General features: G+C 43.8%; 1 protein-coding gene across 1 annotated transcript in view; it reads right to left on the bottom strand.

Moving 5' to 3' along the window:
• LOC139229846 (collagen alpha-1(XXV) chain-like) overlaps positions 1–19,916 on the bottom strand; it is a 321,691-nt gene that overhangs the window by 224,834 nt on the left and 76,941 nt on the right. Inside the window, exons 17-20 of the mRNA XM_070861466.1 lie at positions 19,714–19,758; positions 6,169–6,213; positions 5,992–6,069; positions 2,364–2,408 (exon numbers count right to left, since the gene is read on the bottom strand). Of these exons, the coding sequence (XP_070717567.1) occupies positions 2,364–2,408; positions 5,992–6,069; positions 6,169–6,213; positions 19,714–19,758 (213 nt within the window). The remainder of the gene's footprint in view (positions 1–2,363; positions 2,409–5,991; positions 6,070–6,168; positions 6,214–19,713; positions 19,759–19,916) is intronic.

The following is a 19,916-nucleotide window of genomic DNA, read 5'->3' as shown; positions in this document are numbered from 1 at the left end:
CCAATGGGCAGGCAGAGCGGGCAGTACAAACCATCAAACAGAGCCTTAAACGAGTCACAGAAGGCTCACTCCAAACCCGCCTGTCCTGAGTACTGCTCAGCTACCGCACGAGATCCCACTCGCTCACAAGGGTGCCCCCGGCTGAGCTACTCATGAAAAGGACACTTAAAACCAGACTCTCGCTGGTTCACCCCAACCTGCATGATCAGGGAGAGAGCAGGCGGCAGCAACAAAATGTAAACGATGGTCGTGCCACTGTGTCACAGGAAATTGATCTGAATGACCCTGTGTATGTGCTAAACTATGGACATGGTCCCAAGTGGATCGCGGGCACGGTGATAGCTAAAGAAGGGAATAGGGTGTTTGTAGTCAAACTAGACAATGGCCAAATTTGCAGAAAGCACCTGGACCAAACGAGGCTGCGGTTCACAGACTGCCCTGAACAACCCACAGCAGACACCACCTTTTTCGAGCCCACAACACACACCCAAAGGATCAACGACACCACGCCGGACCAGGAAATCGAACCCATCACGCCCAACAGCCCAGCAAGACCAGGCTCACCTAGCAGCCCTGCAGGGCCATCAACACGCCAGCCCAGCGAGGGCACAGCCAACACACCAGAACAGACATTTGTACCAAGGCGGTTCACCAGGGAAAGAAAGGCTCCCGACCGCCTCACCTTGTAAATAGTTTCACCTTGACTTTGGGGAGGGGAGTGATGTTGTGTATCTGTAAAGCATGCACTTCCATGTTCCGCCACCAGGGAGCTCATCCCCTGAAGTCCCAAGGGATCCCAGCATCCCTTGGGAGCACTGTATATAAGCCAGCCCCTAAGGCCTGTTCCTCATTCTGGAGTGTATTATTAAAGACTGAGGTCACTGTTACTTTATCCTCCCTGTGTGCAGCCTCATCTGTGTTAGGAACACAATATATTCAAAAGGGAGTTAGATGTGGCCCTTACGGCTAAAGGGATCAAGGGGTACGGAGAGAAAGCAGGAAGGGGTAGGACAGTTATATGATCAGCCATGATCATATTGAATGGTGGTGCAGGCTCGATGGGCCGAATGGCCTACTGCGCCTATTTTCTATGTTTCTATGTTTCTATACATGTAAAATCAAAGCTATTTACTCGCAAATTAAATCTAGCTATGTCTAGCTCGAGGTTAAAATTTCCTACAGCGAGTGGTACAGTAGCCAATGGTTATGGTACTGTCTTAGCAACGTAGAGGTTGTGAATCCATAATCCTGCTACAGCAAGTTGTGAAAATGAATTTAATACATTTGGTCATCTGTGACCATTAAAACTTCTGGATTGTTGTAAAAAGTCAACTGTATCATTAATGCCCTTCCGCAAAGATAACCTGCCACTCCTACCTGGTGAATTCAGTCCCACACTATGTGATTGACTTTGAATGCAATAAATACCAGCTTGCCAGCCTCATCCACACCCTAAAAACAAATTAGCACAAACCTAAACGGTTATGTTATCCTTCCTTAAATCTCGCCATCTCCTCTTACACCACACTTGTACAATCCTCCTGCTCTGGTGCCATTATTTTATTTACTTCAAGATAGAACAATTTGGTTTGACTGAGACACTGGTATCAGGAATAATACTGCAATAGGGACACTTCTTGGAAAGGGGCAGTTTACTGATTCCTAATATACTGGATTTAAATAAGTATTGAAATGTTCTATTAGAGATGAAAAATGTAAATGCTATAAAACAGAAAAGCTGGCATTGCAGATAGAAGCTGATGGAGAAAGGTAGGCTAGTGTTTTGTGTGAGACCCTTCATTAGAGCTACAACATCAGGCTTTGTGGCAGTTCTGATAAAGGGTCCCATCTGAAATGTTAATTTGTCTTTCCACTTTCAGATGCTGACTGACCTGCTGTGAATTAGTATTTTTCTGTTTTCTATCTTTATTACAAAAATATCCAGTGCCATGGGGCTTATCTGGTGTTAGAAAAACGTAATTTTCATTAGGTGTCCCAATAAAGTGGCTTCTTTTAAACAGTGAAACACTCAGTCACAGAGGGGCTGTGCAAGCTGGCATGTAGTCCCTAAAGTTGCTTTATAGAACTTTGTATAAACCAGCAGTATTCTGAGCAAGCTTGTACAGATTTAATGAGAAATGTGCAAACCTGTGCACATGTTCCACCTGTACATCTCACATTGGCCGCACGTAAATGAACACTTATGATACAAATCTGCTTCCTCTAAAAACAGCATTGACAGCAGGAAACCAAGTTTCACTCTGCACCATCCTTTTCAGTTTATGTCATTAAAATGAGACCATCCCCAGTGACTATTGAGAAAGCCCCCTGTCAATCATGGAAAAGAAATAAGACTTTCCTACCTTTGGCCCTGGCATTCCTGGAGATCCTTGAGGCCCTGGTGGACCCTGACGACCCAGAAACAAAAAAGAATTACTTTTGCACGGAAAGAATTGAAATATTTTTACATCAACATCCTTTCACAGATCGTGCAAGTTGCCTTTATAAAATCAAAAATGAAAGCACAACAGTACAAAACAGAGCTGGGCGGGTACAGGGTAATAATGTTTATGGTAAAAGTCATTAAATTAATGAAACGCTGATGAAGAATGTGAGCAATGAGCGGTTATTGTAGTTCACTAATAAGGTGTATCAAGAAGCTTACATTAATGGCAGGTTATGTACAAAGGAACATTTTCTTCACTCTGCACAGTGTATTAACACTGTTACTGGTCTGAACTTCAGCAAGTCAGACAATTATTTACAATAGCCTGAATTCATAATAATGCAGTCACAGCCACAACAGCTCATGCAGTAGCCCTCAAGAACTCATCCAGTTACCGTAACAGTTAAGGTGGTGATCCTCTGTTGAGAATGCCGAAATTAAAGAAAAAAAAAATGTAAGGATAACCTTGTAAAAGTTTTAACTGATCTATTCCGTGATTTATTGCTGCAGTTGGACGTTTACTGAAAAACTTTTGTGCATTGAATACATTCCTGTACATGAGAGCATTCTGGCTGGTTATATTTACTAGGGCTGGCAATTTCACTGGAGCTTCTCCTGATCCGTTGCCGTAACTTTTCGGAAACCCCATTAAAGTTTGTAAACAGGAGTTTCCATCGGGCTTCCGACTCAGCAGCTCGGAGGATATTCCCAGCCCAGTTATCTGTGCTTGCTACCTTTCAATTAATAAAACCATTTTTGTATTGGTGCAACAAGGCCCAAGGTGGCAGATTTGCCTCCTCAATGACTGATGTACTGGGGAACAGTTGTTGGCATTATGGAATGGAGCCAGCCTGTTGGGAGGGAAAAGGGGATAAGGAGTAGTTGAATGTTTTTTGCAGCAGATTCCCCATATTCTTCCTAAACTGACTTAAAATGGCCTACAAGCACTCTAGATACTAGTCCAACAGTGTGTTTCAAGCCTAACTGCAGGAGAGCACATCAAACTACAGGAGAGTGACATTTCCTTCTCTTATGTCAGGCTGATGAAAGTTGTGAAATTGTCCAAATCGGATCAATTTATTCACAGTTCTTAATTGTGGATTTCTGCCCATTAGGAACAGTGTGAGACTGCTCAAATGCCATTAGAGAAAAGAGAGTTTCATCCCATCTGACTGACCGGGATTCAAATCCAGGATTGGGAAATGAAAGGACATTGTCAAAACTTAGTGCGGCATTGGGGGTAATTTACACCATCACCACTTGAGCATTAAACTGACGGAGCAGGTCACCCGCCCATTATAGAACCCACCCATTCCACTGAAACCAATGGAAACGGAAATCAGATGGTTTCTGTAACAGACAGACAATCCGTTCCTTCCGTTTACTGCCCAAGAGATGAAGTTGAGAATTACCACCTTAGTCTCCTGACTGTGCATTCACCATTATCAGCTCTATACCAGCAATACAGAATCCACAGGTAAAGGCCTGCAAAGGCTCCAAGCGACCACTGGTGCTTTATTGCAGATACTCCCACATAATCTTTTAGATTTTCAATAACTCTTCTTTATCACTGGATAAAATTTCCTGGGATTAAATGTACTTGTAAACTTTGGCATAAGTTGTTTTATTGCAATATAACAGCCCACACAGATGGACAGAGAGAGGTCTTCAATGTTGTCATGGTAACTGAAACATGAAAACACAATCCAAGGCCTTTAAATCAATGGGTTAAAAGCTATCTAAAATAACTAACCGCAAAATGACAGTGTTTTAAAGTAAAGCATTATTTGATTAATATATAGCTCTGGCAATCTGTGCTAACTGTTGTCCAAGGCAATCTAGAAGGACTAGCTGGTCTTAACACATCTGTACCTATATCTAGTACTATGATATAAGCTCAATGGAAAACAAAGTAAGGAATTTATAATCACACAATTATTTTTCAGCAAACAGTATTATACGCAAAGCAAAATAGACCAGTAGAGATAGACCTGCTCCATATGACGAGACATGGGAATATCAGAAGAAGAAGGTCAATGTTTCATGATCCCAATCTAATATTTGTATTCATAATTCAGTTTGCCTTTAAAGCTAAATTAATCTAATAAAAGCTTTGAAGACACTGGGATACAAAGCATTTCTTATATCAACAGATGTTTGAGACCATAGAAACAAACAGAAAGCCAGAAATAAAATTGAGATCTAAATAGAGATACAGAGGCTGAGTTTCCTCAATCCCACTACGTTGCCGTGAGTATTTCGGTGCTGACCTCTGCTCTTGACGCCATCAGAGTATCTGAGTTCAGGGTGGGGTCAGCTAATTTGTGTAATTTTGACCATCACCCACGTCTGTATGAGGATGCTGATGGAGGTGCAGGAAGATACAGCACTGGCAAGTCATTTGGGAGAGAAAACAATACAACTGGCAGAAAGTTGCCAGAATAGTGGAAATCAGGCATCTCTATAAGAGGGCCGATCCCATTGAGGCTTCCACTTCCTAATGGGTATGGGCCCACAGCATAAAACCACCCATAACTTAGCACTAATTTGTGTCTAAGTTGATAGTTTCATCCAGAGACACCATGAGGATGGCTGGTACATGAAATGAAAATGTCATGCTGGTGCAGTAGCGAGTACTCTTTTGAGGGTGGGGTAAAGACACAAGAACATAAGAAATAGGAGCAGGGATAGGCCACACAGCCCCTCGAGCCTGCTCCGCCATTCAGTAAGATCATGGCTGATCTTTGACCTCAACTACACTTTCCCACCTGATCCACATACCCCTTGATTCCCTTAGTGATAAAATTTATCAATCTCAGCCTCAGCATCCAGAGCCCTCTGGGGTAGAGAATTCCAAATATTCATAACCCTTCGAGTGAAGATATTTTTCCTCATCTTAGTCTTAAATGGCCTTCTCCTTATCCTGAAACTATGTTCCTCCCCCCCCTCCCCGCCGTTCTAGACTCTCCAGCCAGGGGAAACAACCTCTCGGCATCTACCCTGTCAATCCCCTCAGAATCTTGTATGTTTCAATGAGATCACCTGCCATTCTTTTAATTTCCAGAGTGTATAGGCCCATTCTACTTAATATCTCCTCTTAGGACAACCCTCTCATCCCAGGAATTACTCTAGTGGACCATCGTTGCAACTCCTTGAAGGCAAGTATATCCTTCCTCAGATACAGAGACCAAAACTGTGCACAGTACTCCAGATGGAGCTTTACTCTGCCCGTAACCATGCAATGCCTGATCCTGCATATGCTGTCATTGAGTGCCTGAATTGAGAAAGTGCTCAATGTCCCTATACTGACATCCCTCACCTTGACAAGTAGAAAAACACCTGAACATCTAATAGAGCATCTGATATAAGATTGAACTATTCCTCTTGAAACACATCTTGTCATAAATCATCTTTGACATTTACAAAAATGTTGTTTTGTGCAAAATCTTAAAGCAGTGTTACCCCTGTATTATGTGGTGGGGGTGGGGGAGTGAGTTGAATGGAAATGTGCCTGTGAGTAGAGGATCTGCTGCAGTTGCGCTCACCTGTAGTGCTTGATGGATATTGCCGTTGTAGTCTATTATCTCTGTTACTCCTTGTTCACCCTTCTGCCCAGGTGGACCCTAAAAGAGCATTAGTACAGTCCGCAGTGAATTCAGGTCCACAGATGGAAAATGTATAACAACTGATGGAAGATTACTGAAAAATACAAAGCTACTTACTCTGGGTCCCATAGGCCCTGAATCCCCATTGTCTCCACGGTCACCCTGGAACACAGAAATAATTATAATCCAGTTATAAAACTGTGTGCAGAAACAGCATGAGACAGGTTAAAGGCCCCGACCCAATAGATGCACCATTACAATTATAAGAGGATCTGGGCCAGAATACTCAGAATGACACCTGAAGTGTGACGGACAGAAAATTCATACCCGATATATTGTATTGTGGAGAATGGGCAGTGACATTTAGGAAGCAATCCCACCGAGGGGTTTACTCAATAAACTAAGAGTGAATCTCAATGGGTTTCTCTCTTCAAGCTAAACTTCATGCCATGCAACCAACTGGCCCATAAAGTTAAATGTATGGATGCCCCTGACATTAATTATACTTAATATCCTCAGAATTGCACCACCTGAACATTGAAGAGAACAGAAGTCTGGCCAGTTTTGGTTAATTTGCAAATTGTAGCACTGTTTTTCAGATAGCACCATTTTATATATATATATTGTATATACATATATTAATATATACAGCATATAATCTGCAATATATGCAAGAGGATTACAGCCTTCAAATCACTTCCATTTATATATTATGTATAGTAACATATACTGTGAAATGTGTGGTTTTATTCCTTTAATTTATTATACTATTATGACATAGCTAATGGTTGATGACAGTGCATTGAAATAATGACTAAGATGATCACTGCCACTTTATCAATGGATAACTATCAATTTAGATGGGGAATTAACAAAGGAAACATTTGATTAGAATATGGCTGATTGGTCCTTACGGTTAACAACATCAAAGTTACAAACTGTCCAGTCTATCAAATGCACTGTGCATTGCATTTAAATACAACATTGTGCGGATTATTTATTGCACTTGTGTTTTTGTCAGGTATTAATTTTTAATGATCGGGGTACATTGGGGGGGTGATCTTTGACTTCCACCAGCCCACAGCCGACATCGGGAGGCCAGAACCATGTTCAGGTTTGGGTCTCATTTAAATGCTACCGATGAGCTGTGGTGGCAAATAGTTACCCTGGGAACTAGAGGGTGCCACAGAGGTAAGTTGTGACACTATTCACATTACTACCAGCATGGAGCATGGTTATCGAACAGCTGCGCAAATTTAAGTAAATACATTTCAAAGGCTGGATAAGATGCATCCGCAATCCTTAGGAAATAAGGAAGAAAATTGCAGGAACTCTGGCATAAATCTTCCAAAAATGACTGAATATTGGAGAGGTGCCTCGAGACTGGAAAAAGGCAGATGTTACTCCTATTCTTAAAAAAGGTAACAAAAGTGACCCAGGAAACTATAGACCGGTGAGTTTGACATCCATTGTGTGTAAAGTTACTGATAAGATCATGGAGCATCTGGACAGAAATAAAATTATAAAAGATAGCCAATAAAAGATAGCCATGAAAGGGATGTCTTGTCAATCTACTGTTTTTCTTTGAGGGTGTGATAAAGGAGCTTGTTTTGGGTAAGGCATTTGATGTTGTATATTTGGATTTCAGTAAGGCCTTTGATACAGTTCTTCTGGAAAGGTTAGTAATAAAAATAAAGAAAGCAGGCAACAGCAGAAATATCTTACAATGGATAAATAATTAGGGGCCAATAGAATGCAGAGGAAAACAACTCCATTATTGCTGTGCCATGAAATACCAGGATGATAGAAGGCGAATCAGATGGACCTTGGTGCTTTGTCGTTTAGCAAGTCTTGGGGCTGAAATTGCCCACTGCGGGAAACGGGGCGCACCCACACCATTTCTCGTGTTTTTACTGGCGCGGTGGATGCCGTAGCCTTTTGAGTGAAATTCCGCTATCTGGCTTTTTTTCTTCTGGTCATAATGGGGGTGGATATGTGGCGCACCAAACGGGCAGAAGTTGGGGGGGCGGCCGAATGGCTGCCACTGTCAATTATCAGCGTAACGCTGATGATGTCATCATGGCGCTGTGTCACTATGGCTCTCCCCTTCACTTAAAGGGGCGAGCTTGCGCAATATTTTAAGTTCAGCCCACTGGGCCACCAGGGAGGGTTTTGGCCAGGCCAGCGGCCTGGCACCCAAGAGGGGGTGCCAGGCTGCCTGCTGGCGGCTCGGTCGAACCCGGGGGCATAATTGTCAGCCGATAAAATAAAAACATGGCGGCAGCAGCAGTGTGCCCTCCCCTTTAATGGGAGCCGCACTGCCATTTTAGAAGGCCACAGCCTCACTGCACCGGCTGAAAAATGCAACTTTTGGCCCGCCCAGCGGCAGGAAGATTTTATCGGCGGAATTTCGCCATCGGGGCCGGGGGGGGGGGAAACATCAGCGGTGCATGCTCTTATTATGCACTTAGGATGGATTGACAGCAGCGGGGCGGTGGGAGGAGGGGGGGGAGGGGGAAGCAGGTCACCGCCGGGTACCACAGAAGCGGAATTTTAAAAATGGCAGCCATTACAAAAAAAATTGGTGGCCATTGCACTCCGCAGCATGGCCGCAGTAACAGGCCTTAAGGGAAGGGGCCATTTCGGACCCCTTATCTTCTAATAAGTTGCAATATCACTTTTCACCATTTGATGGTGCTATTTCCTGCTCTATTTATTGTAAAGGAATAGGGATGACATTATTTTGGCAGTGGGTCATTTTGGATGAAAGAAAAGAGAAAATAGTGACTGTGGGAGAAAAGAAAAACCTAATGCTCCAATTGAGAACTGGACTTATAGTCTCCAGATATGTGACGGACTTGCTACCAGCTTCATTGTTGGGGCAGCTGTGAAACACCACAGGCTTGTGACTGAGGCTTGCAGACACCCTATTAATATAAATGAGGCCCTGCCAAGAAATATAACCAGGGAAAACCACATACATGTGCCAGAATCCCAGTAAGAAAGAAAAGTGTGAATGATGAGGAAAGAACATAGCTTGCTCCATAAATGTAACTGTTAAGTAAACATCAGTGTGTGCTTCTTTGATGAGTTACATGTGCACCACATGCAAAAAACAACTGTCTTCTTCAGAGCCCACTGAGGCATGATGGATGAGTGAGCCCTAAGGAGTAAAATCTTTTCATCTTTTTAATAAACAATGCCTTACATTTGACCCTTTTTGAGGTTTACCTCAGCTCCTGCCAAGTGCCTCCTTTTTCACCTGAAATAGCCAGATGGTTTAGGATATTAACTTCTCTATGTCCATTCGCACCATTGAGACAATTCTCCCTCCAGCCACCACCCCCTGCCCCCATTATCCTAGCCTTGAACCTCTGTCTCTTTAGTTTTGTTCCTATTTTGTCCTAGGCCCTCTCCAAGCGCATGCTCATAAACCCCACCGCCTAGCCATGAAAATTACTGTCTCATCATTAAATTCCCTTTCCTCTCTAAAGTCCTTACCATATGTGTTATATATGAATAAAGAGTCTGACAGGATACTGTGAGCTCCAAGTAAAGTGTGACCATAGTATTTTATTGCAGGTCTCCAGAGTGCCTCTCCAGCCTGTGAGGCCTCCTTAAGTACCTGTGCTCCCAAGGGATTGTGGGATCCCTTGGGACTCCAGGGAATGAGCCCTCTGGTGGCTGGACAAGTTTACATACATAACAACACTCCCCGCCACCCCCCCCCCCCCACCCCGAAAGTCAACAATGTAACTATTTACAAGGTGAGTCGATCTGGAGCCTTTCTTTCCCTGGTTGATCGTCTCGGTCGAATGCTGGCTTTGGTGAATCATTTGTTGGGCCCTTGCTGGGCTGCTGTGCAGCTGGCCTTGCTGGGGTGCCTTGTGTGGTGAGTCCTGCTGGGCTGCTGCGGGTGATGGGTTCTGCTTCGTGGCCAACCACGGTGTCGGTTGCCACTGCTGTGTATGCTGGGGGGTCAAAGAAGGTAGGGTCCAAAGTGGGTTGCTCAGGATAGTCCGTGAATCTGAGTTTGATTTGGTTCAAGTGTTTCCAGTGAAAGTTTGACCCGAAACACCCTGCTCCCCTCTTTGGCCACAATAGTGCCGAGAAGCCACTTGGGACCTTGTCCATAATTCAATACAAATACAGGATAATTGATTTTAATTTTGCATGACACATTTGCGCTATCATGATATGTACTTTATTGAAGCCGCCTGCTCGCGACCTGTTCATGTAGATCAGGGTGAACTAATGAGAGCCTTGTCTTAAGTGCTCTTTTCATGAGCAGTTCAGCAGGTGGAACCCCAGTGAGCGAGTGGGGTCTCGTGCGGTAGCTAAGCAGAACTCGGGATAGGCGAGTCTGCAGTGAGCCTTCAGTTACCCTCTTCAAGCCCTGATTGATAGTTTGCACCACTCTTTCTGCCTGACCATTGGATGCTGGTTTGAACGGGGCAGATGTAACATGTTTGATCCCGTTACGGGTCACGAACTCGTTGAACTTGGCACTGGTAAAACATGGCTCGTTGTCGATCACACGGACATCAGGTAGTCCGTGCATTGCAAACATGGCTCGCAGGCTTTCAGTGGTGGCAGCGGACGTGCTTGCCGACATTATCTCACATTCCATCCTTTTGGAGTATGCATCTACAACCACAAGGAACATTTTAACCAAAAACGGGCCTGCATAGTCAACATGGACCCTGGACCACGGTTTGGAGAGCCAAGACCATAAACTTAGTGGCGCCTCCCTGGGTGCATTGCTTAACTGCGAGCATGTGTTACATCAGTGCACACAGGACTCTAAGTCCGCATCAATACCGGGCCACCACACATGGGATCTGGTTATCGCTTTCATCATTACGATGCCTGGGTGGGTACTGTGGAGGTCACTGATGAAAGTGTCCCTGCCCTTCTTGGGGACCACTACTCGATTTCCCCACAGAAGGCAGTCTGCCTGTATAGACATTTCATCTTTGCGTCGCTGGAACGGCTTTATCTCTTCCTGCATTTCCACTGGGACACTGGACCAGCTCCTGTGAAGCATACAATTTTTTACTTGGGACAGTAAGGGGTCCTGGCTCATCCAGGTTCTAATCTGTCGGGCTGTGACGGGTGATTGCTCACTCTCAAATGCTTCCATAACCATGATTAAATCTGCGGGCTGCGCCATTTCCACCCCCGTGGTGGGCAATTGCAGCCTACTGAGAGCATCGGCACAGTTTTCTGTGCCTGGCCTGTGGCGGATGGCGTAGTTGTATGCAGACAACATGAGTGCCCATCTCTGTATGCGGGCCGATGCATTCGTATTTATCCCCTTACTCTCGGAAAACAGGGATATTAGTGGCTTATGGTCAGTTTCCAATTCGAATTTTAGCCCAAACAGATGTTGATATTGGCCTTGCATTCATCACCCTTGATGGACTCTGAGACATCTGCGGACATGCAACTGCAGGTAAGTGGGGCCTGCCCTGTACGTTGCGATTTGAAAACAACATCACTTTGTTCACCGTACTTGTAGCAGCACTCGTGTGCTGAGAGATGTGCTTAGTATTGTCACTGGCGGCAATGAACGCCTGGGCTATCGCTATGGTCTTACTCAAAGTTGGGGTCTCTACAGTCAAAAGATTGCCAAGTACGAAAAAGTCTCTGAGCATGTGCTCCAAATGTCCTTCAAATTAGCAATCTCCTGCAAGGCGTCTTAGCTCGATGACATAACTCGCCACTTCCTGGCCATCAGACCTTTTGTAGGTGTAGAACCGGTACCTCGCCATCAGAACACTTTCCTTCGGGTTCAGATGCTCCGGACCAGTGTGCACAAATCATCGTATGATTTGTCTGTGGGTTTCGCTGGAGCAAGCAGATTTTTCATGAGGCCATACGTTCATGCCCCGCAGACGGTGAGGAGAATCACCCTTCATTTGGCAGCGTTCGCTTCTCCTTCAAGCTCGTTGGCCACAAAGTATTGGTCGAGTCACTCCACGAAGGTTTCCCAATCATCTCCCTCTGAAAATTTCTCCAGGATGCCCACTGTACTCTGCATCGTTGGATTCGTCATCTGTATCTCGGCGCCAGTTGTTATATATGAATAAAGAGTCTGACAGGATACTGTGAGCTTAAAGTAAAGTGTGACCTTAGTTTTTCATTGCAGGTCTCCAGAGTGCCTCTCCAGCCTGTGAGGCCTCCTTAAGTACATGTGTTCCCAGGGGATTGTGGGATCCCTTGGGACTCCAGTAATTGAGGCCTCTGGTTGTTGTACAAGGTATATACAAGTTTACATACATAACAATATGGTTGCTTTCCAGATCCATGCCCATCTCCCTTGCAACTCCGTCTGAAACACTTCAATCAGGTTTTCACCCATCGCACAAGGGGTACTCGTATGGAACTGGACTGAACCAGACACTTGTTCCGTTGCAATGGTCTGCCGGGTATGATGGGGGAGCCATTCAAGAAGTAGTTGAATGCTGTAGTGGGGATGAGAGGACACCAATAGAGACTGTCCATTCAGCTGTCTCTGCTGCTTGCCCTGTACCCCTTGCCCATTGAGACAATTCTCCCTCCAGCCACCGCCCCCTGCCCCCGTTATCCTAGCCTTGAATCACTGTCTCTTTAGTTTTGGTCCTATTTTGTCCCAGACCCTCTCCAAGCACATCTCATCCATAAAACCCATCTCCTGCTGCCTTGACCGCCCATTCCCATTAAACTGCTGACTATTCAACTTCCCTTCCTCGCCCCCATGTTAGCTGGCATTGTAAATGGCACACTCCCCTCAGGTACTGTCCCAGTCCTTTCAAATCTGAAGGCAAGACCGCCCCCGTCTCCTGAAAAACCCCACCGCCTATCCATGCAAATTACTGTTCCATCATTAAATTCCCATTCCTCTCTAAAGTCCTTCCCATGTGGTTGCCTTCCAGATCCATGCCCAGCTCCCCTGCAACCCAGTCTGAAACACTCCAATCAGGTTTTCACCCATCACATAGCATTGAAACAGCCTGACCCAAAGTTATGAGCGACATTCACTGTGACTGCGACCATGGTTCATTATCTCTCCTCGTCCTCCTTGACCTCGCTGTAGTCTTTGACACAGTTGCCCACATTATCATCATACAATGCCTGGCTTGTTGTCCAGCTTGGTGGTACCATCCTCACTTGGTTCCACTCTCATCTATATGATCTTTACCACAGCATTCTTACCAATGGCTTCTTTTCCCACCCCCACATTCGGGAAGGCCCCCAAGGATCCCTCCTAAGTCCGCTCCTCTTCCTCATCCATATGCTGCCCCTTGAAGATATTATCCATAGACAAGGGTCCCGCTTCCCCATGTATGTCAATGCTTGTCCGACGTTCTGTCGTGGATGAGTTACCATTTCTTCCAGTTAAACATTGAGAAGACTAATGCTTTGGCCTCCATCAAAAATGTTGTATCCTTGCCATCAACATCACCCCCACCCCCTTCCCAGACCACTGTCTCAGGCTAAACCAGACTATGTGCAACCTCAAGTCTTTTTTTACTCCACGCTGAACTTCTGACCCCATATCCTCTTTATCACAAAGACCGCCTCTTCCATCTCAGTAACATCGCCCACTTCTGCCCCTATCTAATCTAGTCCCTGCACAGTTACCTCCAGAGACATCCTCTTCTACCTTATCTACCGTATATACTCGCGTATCATGCGACTTTTGAAGACCTAAATTGTAACCTAAATTTGGGGGGTAGCATGATACGCGAGATACAAAATTTGCGGGTGTGAAGTGCTGGCCAAGATTAGGCTGTTAGGCTGTTAAGCAGACCGTATCCATTTACGGTTAGTCAAATAGTACATATGTATATCAAATAAAGATGATTTTGATAAAACTGCTGTTTTACTTGCTGATACACACGTAATGTTTATGCTTTCCAAATCAGCTGAGAGGCTAACTCCCAAAGGAAATCAGAAACGATTCTTAATTTCGGACACAGCTTTCTCCGACACCAAACAGCTTTGCAGCTTTAACGTTGTTGCTTTGTTCCGCTTCGGCAACAACTTGCAGCTTAAATTTGGCAGTATATTTCTTCGCAGATCTTTTCTCCATAGTGGCTAAGGGTAGAATGTAAAAATATATTTGTCATAGTTTACTACCTTAGATGAGATTTGGAACGAAATACGGTAACTGTTTATTATCGTAATGAGAAACAGCAAAACAGCTGTTTCTCATTCGGTTGTTTACGGCGGAAGAGTCGTTTCATGATTCGGTTGTTAAGGTCTGTATTCGATCGTTGTTATGTGTTAGGGTACTTGTTACGTGTTGGGTACTTGTTAAACTTGTTTGAAAGCCTAGCCTAGTGTCATCTGGTATCTCAAAAAAGTGACTCGCATGATACATGGGATATATGATAAAATCATGTTTCGGGGACGAAAATTTAGGGGTCGCATGATACGTGAGATCGTAGGATACGCGAGTATATACGGTACGTGCTGCCCTTTGGTAACATAATCTTCAAACAAAGGTTCAGCTTCGACATTTAAGCTAATGACACCCAGCTCTATCTATCCACTACTTCTCTCCACCGCTCCTTGTAATGTCACATTGATTGTCCAATATCCACCTTGGATGAGTCACAATTTCCTCTAGTTAAACATGGGAAGACTGAAGCCACCACCTTTGGACAAACTCTGTACCTTTGCCATTGACCCTATCCCCCTCGCCATCCACTGTCTCAGGCTAAACCAAACAGTTTGTGATTTTGGCACCTTAGTTGACCACCAGCTGAGTGTCAGATTCCATAGATACTCAATCAGGAAGAATGCTTACTTCCACCTCTTAACATCGCCTGGCTCCATCTGTCTTAGCCCATCTACCGCTGAAACCTTAATCCATGCCTTTGTTATCGCCAGACTTAACTATTCCAATGCTCTCCTGGTTGGCATCCCATCCTCCACCCTCTGTCAACCTCAGTTCATCCCAAGCTCTGCTGCCCTTATCCTAATCCACACCAGTCCCGCTCATCTATCACACCTGTCCTTACTGATCTAAAGTGGCTTTTGGTCCATCTCATCCTATCTCTCCAGTCCAACAAGGAAGGTCGCGGTGTTGGATCTGGTTCTGATAATTGAAGCAGAGCAAGTAGAGGGTGTTACAGTCGATCATCGAGCTATCAGTGACCACAACATCATTCAGTTTAGAGTAATTATGGAAAGAGACCAGAAAATATCAAAGGTAAAAATGTTCAACTGGGGAAGAGCTAATTTCAGTGATTTAAGAAGGGACCTAGCACAGGTAGATTGGAAAAGGCGATTGCAGGGAAAGTAGTAACAGAGCAATTGGAAGGTATTCAGGGAAGAGGTAGTTCAGGTACAAACCAGGCATATTCCTTTGAAGGGAAAAGGTAGAGCATCCAAAACTAAAGTGCCCTGGATGACAAAGGAAATAAAAGTTAAAATAAAACAGGAAAAAGAGGCTTATTCCAAATGTCAGGAGCAAGATTCAGTTAATAACCAGGAAGATTGAGGAAAGTATAGGAGGGAATTGCCAAAGTTAGTACGGGAGGAAAAGAAAGGTTATGAGAAAAGATTAGCGACAATATTAAATTGAATCCTAAAACATTTTATAAACATATATGGAATAGAGTTTCCACTTTGGGCGCAATTGGCGAAACGGGCACAAATCGCGTCCAAAATTGCACCCATTTTGAAAAGTGTTTATTTCTCGAGTTTTTGCTCAAACTCATTTGCATATCACCGAACACAAAATCTGCCATGGACCAGCGAAATTGGGTATTGTTTTAAAGTGTAATTTTTTAAAAACATTTTGTTTTAACAAATATTCCTTGATGTATTTAAGAGTGGTAACAGTTCGATGAATATAGCTGAAAATCGGTTTATCTCAAAAAAACATTTTTAATCACAGTGTCAATCCATTACCTGTGGGTAGCTCGATTTTAAATGATTGAAAATGACTTAAAAAAAATATACACAACCATTTGCTAGTTACATTGGAGCACAGCAGTCAGTTCCTTAATAAATAAAAAAAAATTTAAGCTTTTAAAATGTACCCATTAGTGCCCTTGTGCCCAAAAGAACCAGCATAATTTTTGAAGCCTCCTCAAAGGCCCGCAACGAGCACAATTAGCAGAAGCTCCCAATGGTTATTAATTCACCCTGGGGGCTTGCCCAGTTTTGTGGGCGGGGTCTGCTTCTAGTGCAATGTTTTTAAAACTAATGAAAAGACTGCGGAAACTTGAGTTGTGCTGGATATAATTTGCACATAAAATTTTGTGATCTTTTGCGCCAATTACGCCGATTTTGGATGAATTACGTTGAAAAAACTAGCACAATCGAGCGGAAACTCCAGGCCATAAAGTGAAAGAGGTTAGCTAGAGAAAAAGATGGTCCTATTAAGGTCCCAAAGGGAAATCTTCATGTAGAGGCAGAGGACATGGCTAAAGTATTAAATGAGTACTTTGCATGTGTCTTCATAAAGGAAGCCAATGATGTGAAGGTTACACTAAAAGAGGAGAGGGAAGTTATGGATACAGACGATATACTAAAATGATTAGCATTACTGAAAGTTGGTAAATCACCTGGTCTGGATGGAATGCATCCTAGGTTGCTGAAAGAAGCAAAGGTAGGAATAGCAGAGGCATTGGTCACAATCTTTCAATCCTCATTGGATACAGGAATAGCACCGGAGGACTGGAGGGTTGCTAATGTTATATCAGTATTCAAGAAACGGGAGAGGGATAAATCAGGAAACTACAGGCCAGTCAGCCTAACATCAGTGGCAGGAAAGTTATTGGAAACCATTATGAGGGACAAAATAAACTTTAATCTGGTAAGGCATGGGTTAATCAAGAAGAACCAGCATGGATTTGTTAAAGGCAAACAGTGTCTGACTAACTTGATTGAATTCTTTGATGAGGTAGCAGAAAAGGTTGAGCAAGCTAGTGCAGTTGATACAAACTTTCGGAAGGCATTCAACAAAGTGTCATACAGGAGGCTTGTTAAGAAGATGGAAGCCCATGGAATTAAGAGGAAAGTGACGGTATGGATACAGAACTAGCTCTGTGACAGGAAGCAAAGTGTGGTGGTGGATGGATGTTTTTCAGACTGGAAGGTGGTTTGCAGTGGTGTTCTCTAAGGGTCAGTTTTGGGTCCATTACTCGTTTCAATTTTTATAAACAACTGAGACCCGGATGTAGGGAGCAGCATTATAAAGTTTGCAGATTATACAAAACTTGGCAACGTAGTAAATAGTGATGACAATAGTTGTAGACTTCAGGGTGACACAGACAGGGTGGTTAATTGGGCAGAAGCATAGCAGATGGGGCTCAATGCGGAGAAGTATGAAGTGATGCACTTTGGGGGTATTACTATGGAAAGACAGCATAATATAACTAGCATGATTTTGAAAAGTATAGATGAGCAGAGAGACCTTGGTATCCATATACACAAATCCTTAAAGGTGGCAGGGCAAGTTGATAAGGTGGTTAAAAAGTATGTGGGTTACTCGAATTTATAAATTGAGGCATAAAATATAAAAGAGATCATGCTAGAACTTTATAAATCACTGGTTAGGCTTCAGCTGGTGTACTGTGGACAATTCTCGGCACCTCACTTCAGGAAAGATGCACAGGCTTTAGAAAGGGTATAGAGGAGGTTTACCAGGGTGTTACCAGGGATGAGGGAGTTCAGTTATGAGGGGACGTTGGAAGACTGTTCTCCTTGGAACAGAAAAGGTTAAGAGGTGACCTAATAAGAGGTTTTTAAGATAATGAGAGATTTTGATAGAGTAGATGGAGAAAAGCTATTCCCTGTGGCGAGTGGGTCAATAACCAGAGGACGTAGATTGGAAATTATTGACAAAAGATCTAGAAGGGAGATGAGAAGAATTGTTTTCACTCAGAGAGTTGTCGGGATCTGGAATGCTCTACCTGAAAAGGTGGCGGAAGCTGATCCCATAAATCATTTTAAAAAGGAGTTGGACAGGTGCGTGAGGTTGAGAAACTTTCAGGGTTACAGACAAAAAGCAGGAGGTGTGGGACCAAACATAACTGCTCTATCAAAGAGACAGCACAGGCACAATGGGCCGAATGGCCTCCTTCTATGCTGTAAGTTTCTATGATTCTATGAACACCCTTCATTGATTTCAATAGTATTGAAAATCAGGTGGTTTCTGTAACCAGCGGCTTGTCTGTAACACCATTTTCATGCCCAGTAGGCAAGTTGAAGATCTACCCTAATATCACATTGTTTGAAAAATCTTCTTTCTCATGGGAGGTACTTATGTTTTTTACATTCTCTTCCCTCCACTTTCAGCATGAAGCTGCTGAGCAGATGTCAGCTCCGAGACTGTTGGTGGGTGGCTCCATTGCAGATCTCACACAGATATATATCCTTTCCTATAGTCTGACTTGGAGAAGTTTATCCTGGCAAGGACACCATGGGTACCTGGGTGGGACTGATGTTCCTGCCTTCACCATTGCCTGATCATTATCTTGGACCAGACAAGATGTCAAACTCTCGTCAACTAAACAGTTCCCTCCAGAGAGGGGAGACTCAAAGCGCTCAGCGGAGCAGAGATAATAAATGTAAAATATGGATACTTGCTATGAGGTAGTAGGCTTGTTATCATGCCTTAACATTACTTAGATAGGAGAGTACTTCATACTGAAAATACGTTTCCACCACACATACCGTCTCCTCTTAAAACAACTCTCAATATATCCACACGGGACCTGCGATGACGAGGTGTGAAAGACCTGGTCTTCCTTGAGCTCAACACAGCCTCCAATAGCCAAGACACAGGATTTGATGTTTTCCTTATGATATTTTTGTGGATTAAATTAGTCCCTAATATTTCCTCTGGAGCTGTCAGTCTAGACTGTCTGGAACTCCTGATGTCACGTCCAACAGGTGTGAGACTAATCACTGACCAGGTTACACCTGCCCCCCTACTTTTAATGGTTTAAAATGTTGGCCATGGCTTCGGAAACACAGAACCCTTGGGAACTTAAGTCTCAAGCTAGATCTGTTCAAATAGGAGCGCTGGAATGCTTCAGAATTGTCATTATAATCAAAATGAAAGGTATAGCAGAAAGATGCTGAAGCGATTGTGCAGGCCGCTGTTTGTAAGCCCTGGGCTTTTTCTCCTCTTCATTAAACTGTTGTTCAGTGACACCATGATGTCATTCAATAAACTCTTGGCTTAAGTGCTCTGTTGATAGGGCCTTCAGTTTTCAACTTTTCTATGCCTGTTTTTCGATATGAACTCCAATGTATATAGTTGAGTGTTGTTATTCTACCGGTGACGATGTCAAACTGGTACTTGCTTGGTTCAATATAGATCGAGCCAGCGAGTTACATTTCCTTATCCTCACGCTCTGTGGTGAGGGAACAGGTAGTTCTATACGTGTGTACTTGCATACACACACTGGTACCCAAATGCTGTCACTATGATGTATTAAAAATGATTCGCCCTGGTGGGCCTAAAGGCCTTTTGCTGTTCTTAAAATATACTCTAAAAATGTAGCTTTATATTCTGGATAATTCTGACCTCCTTTTACCTCATTGCCCAGGACGAATTTCACCCCCATAAAACCTGTAAAAGTCACTGCCAATGATCAACTTTGGTGCAACAAGAATAGATCCAGAAGCATTGAAGAAACCTACAGCACTGACCTTTGCCCCGTATTGGCCTGGCATCCCCAGTTCACCTGGCCCGCCCTGCTCCAGGCCACACAGTAACAGACAACGAAAAGCAGCAGAAGGAGAACAGGACAGAAGTATAAAGAGGAAACGTTAAAACATCTTGTGAACAGAGACTATTAAGAAGCATGGTTAATTGTACTTTAATATAAGTATTTTATTTAAGTGGCACTCTC

The sequence above is a fragment of the Pristiophorus japonicus genome, chromosome 2, assembly GCF_044704955.1.
Source record: "Pristiophorus japonicus isolate sPriJap1 chromosome 2, sPriJap1.hap1, whole genome shotgun sequence".
Taxonomy (NCBI): domain Eukaryota; kingdom Metazoa; phylum Chordata; class Chondrichthyes; family Pristiophoridae; genus Pristiophorus; species Pristiophorus japonicus.
Note: the sequence above shows the minus strand (reverse complement) of the source record. Positions and strands in the feature narration are given on the sequence as shown.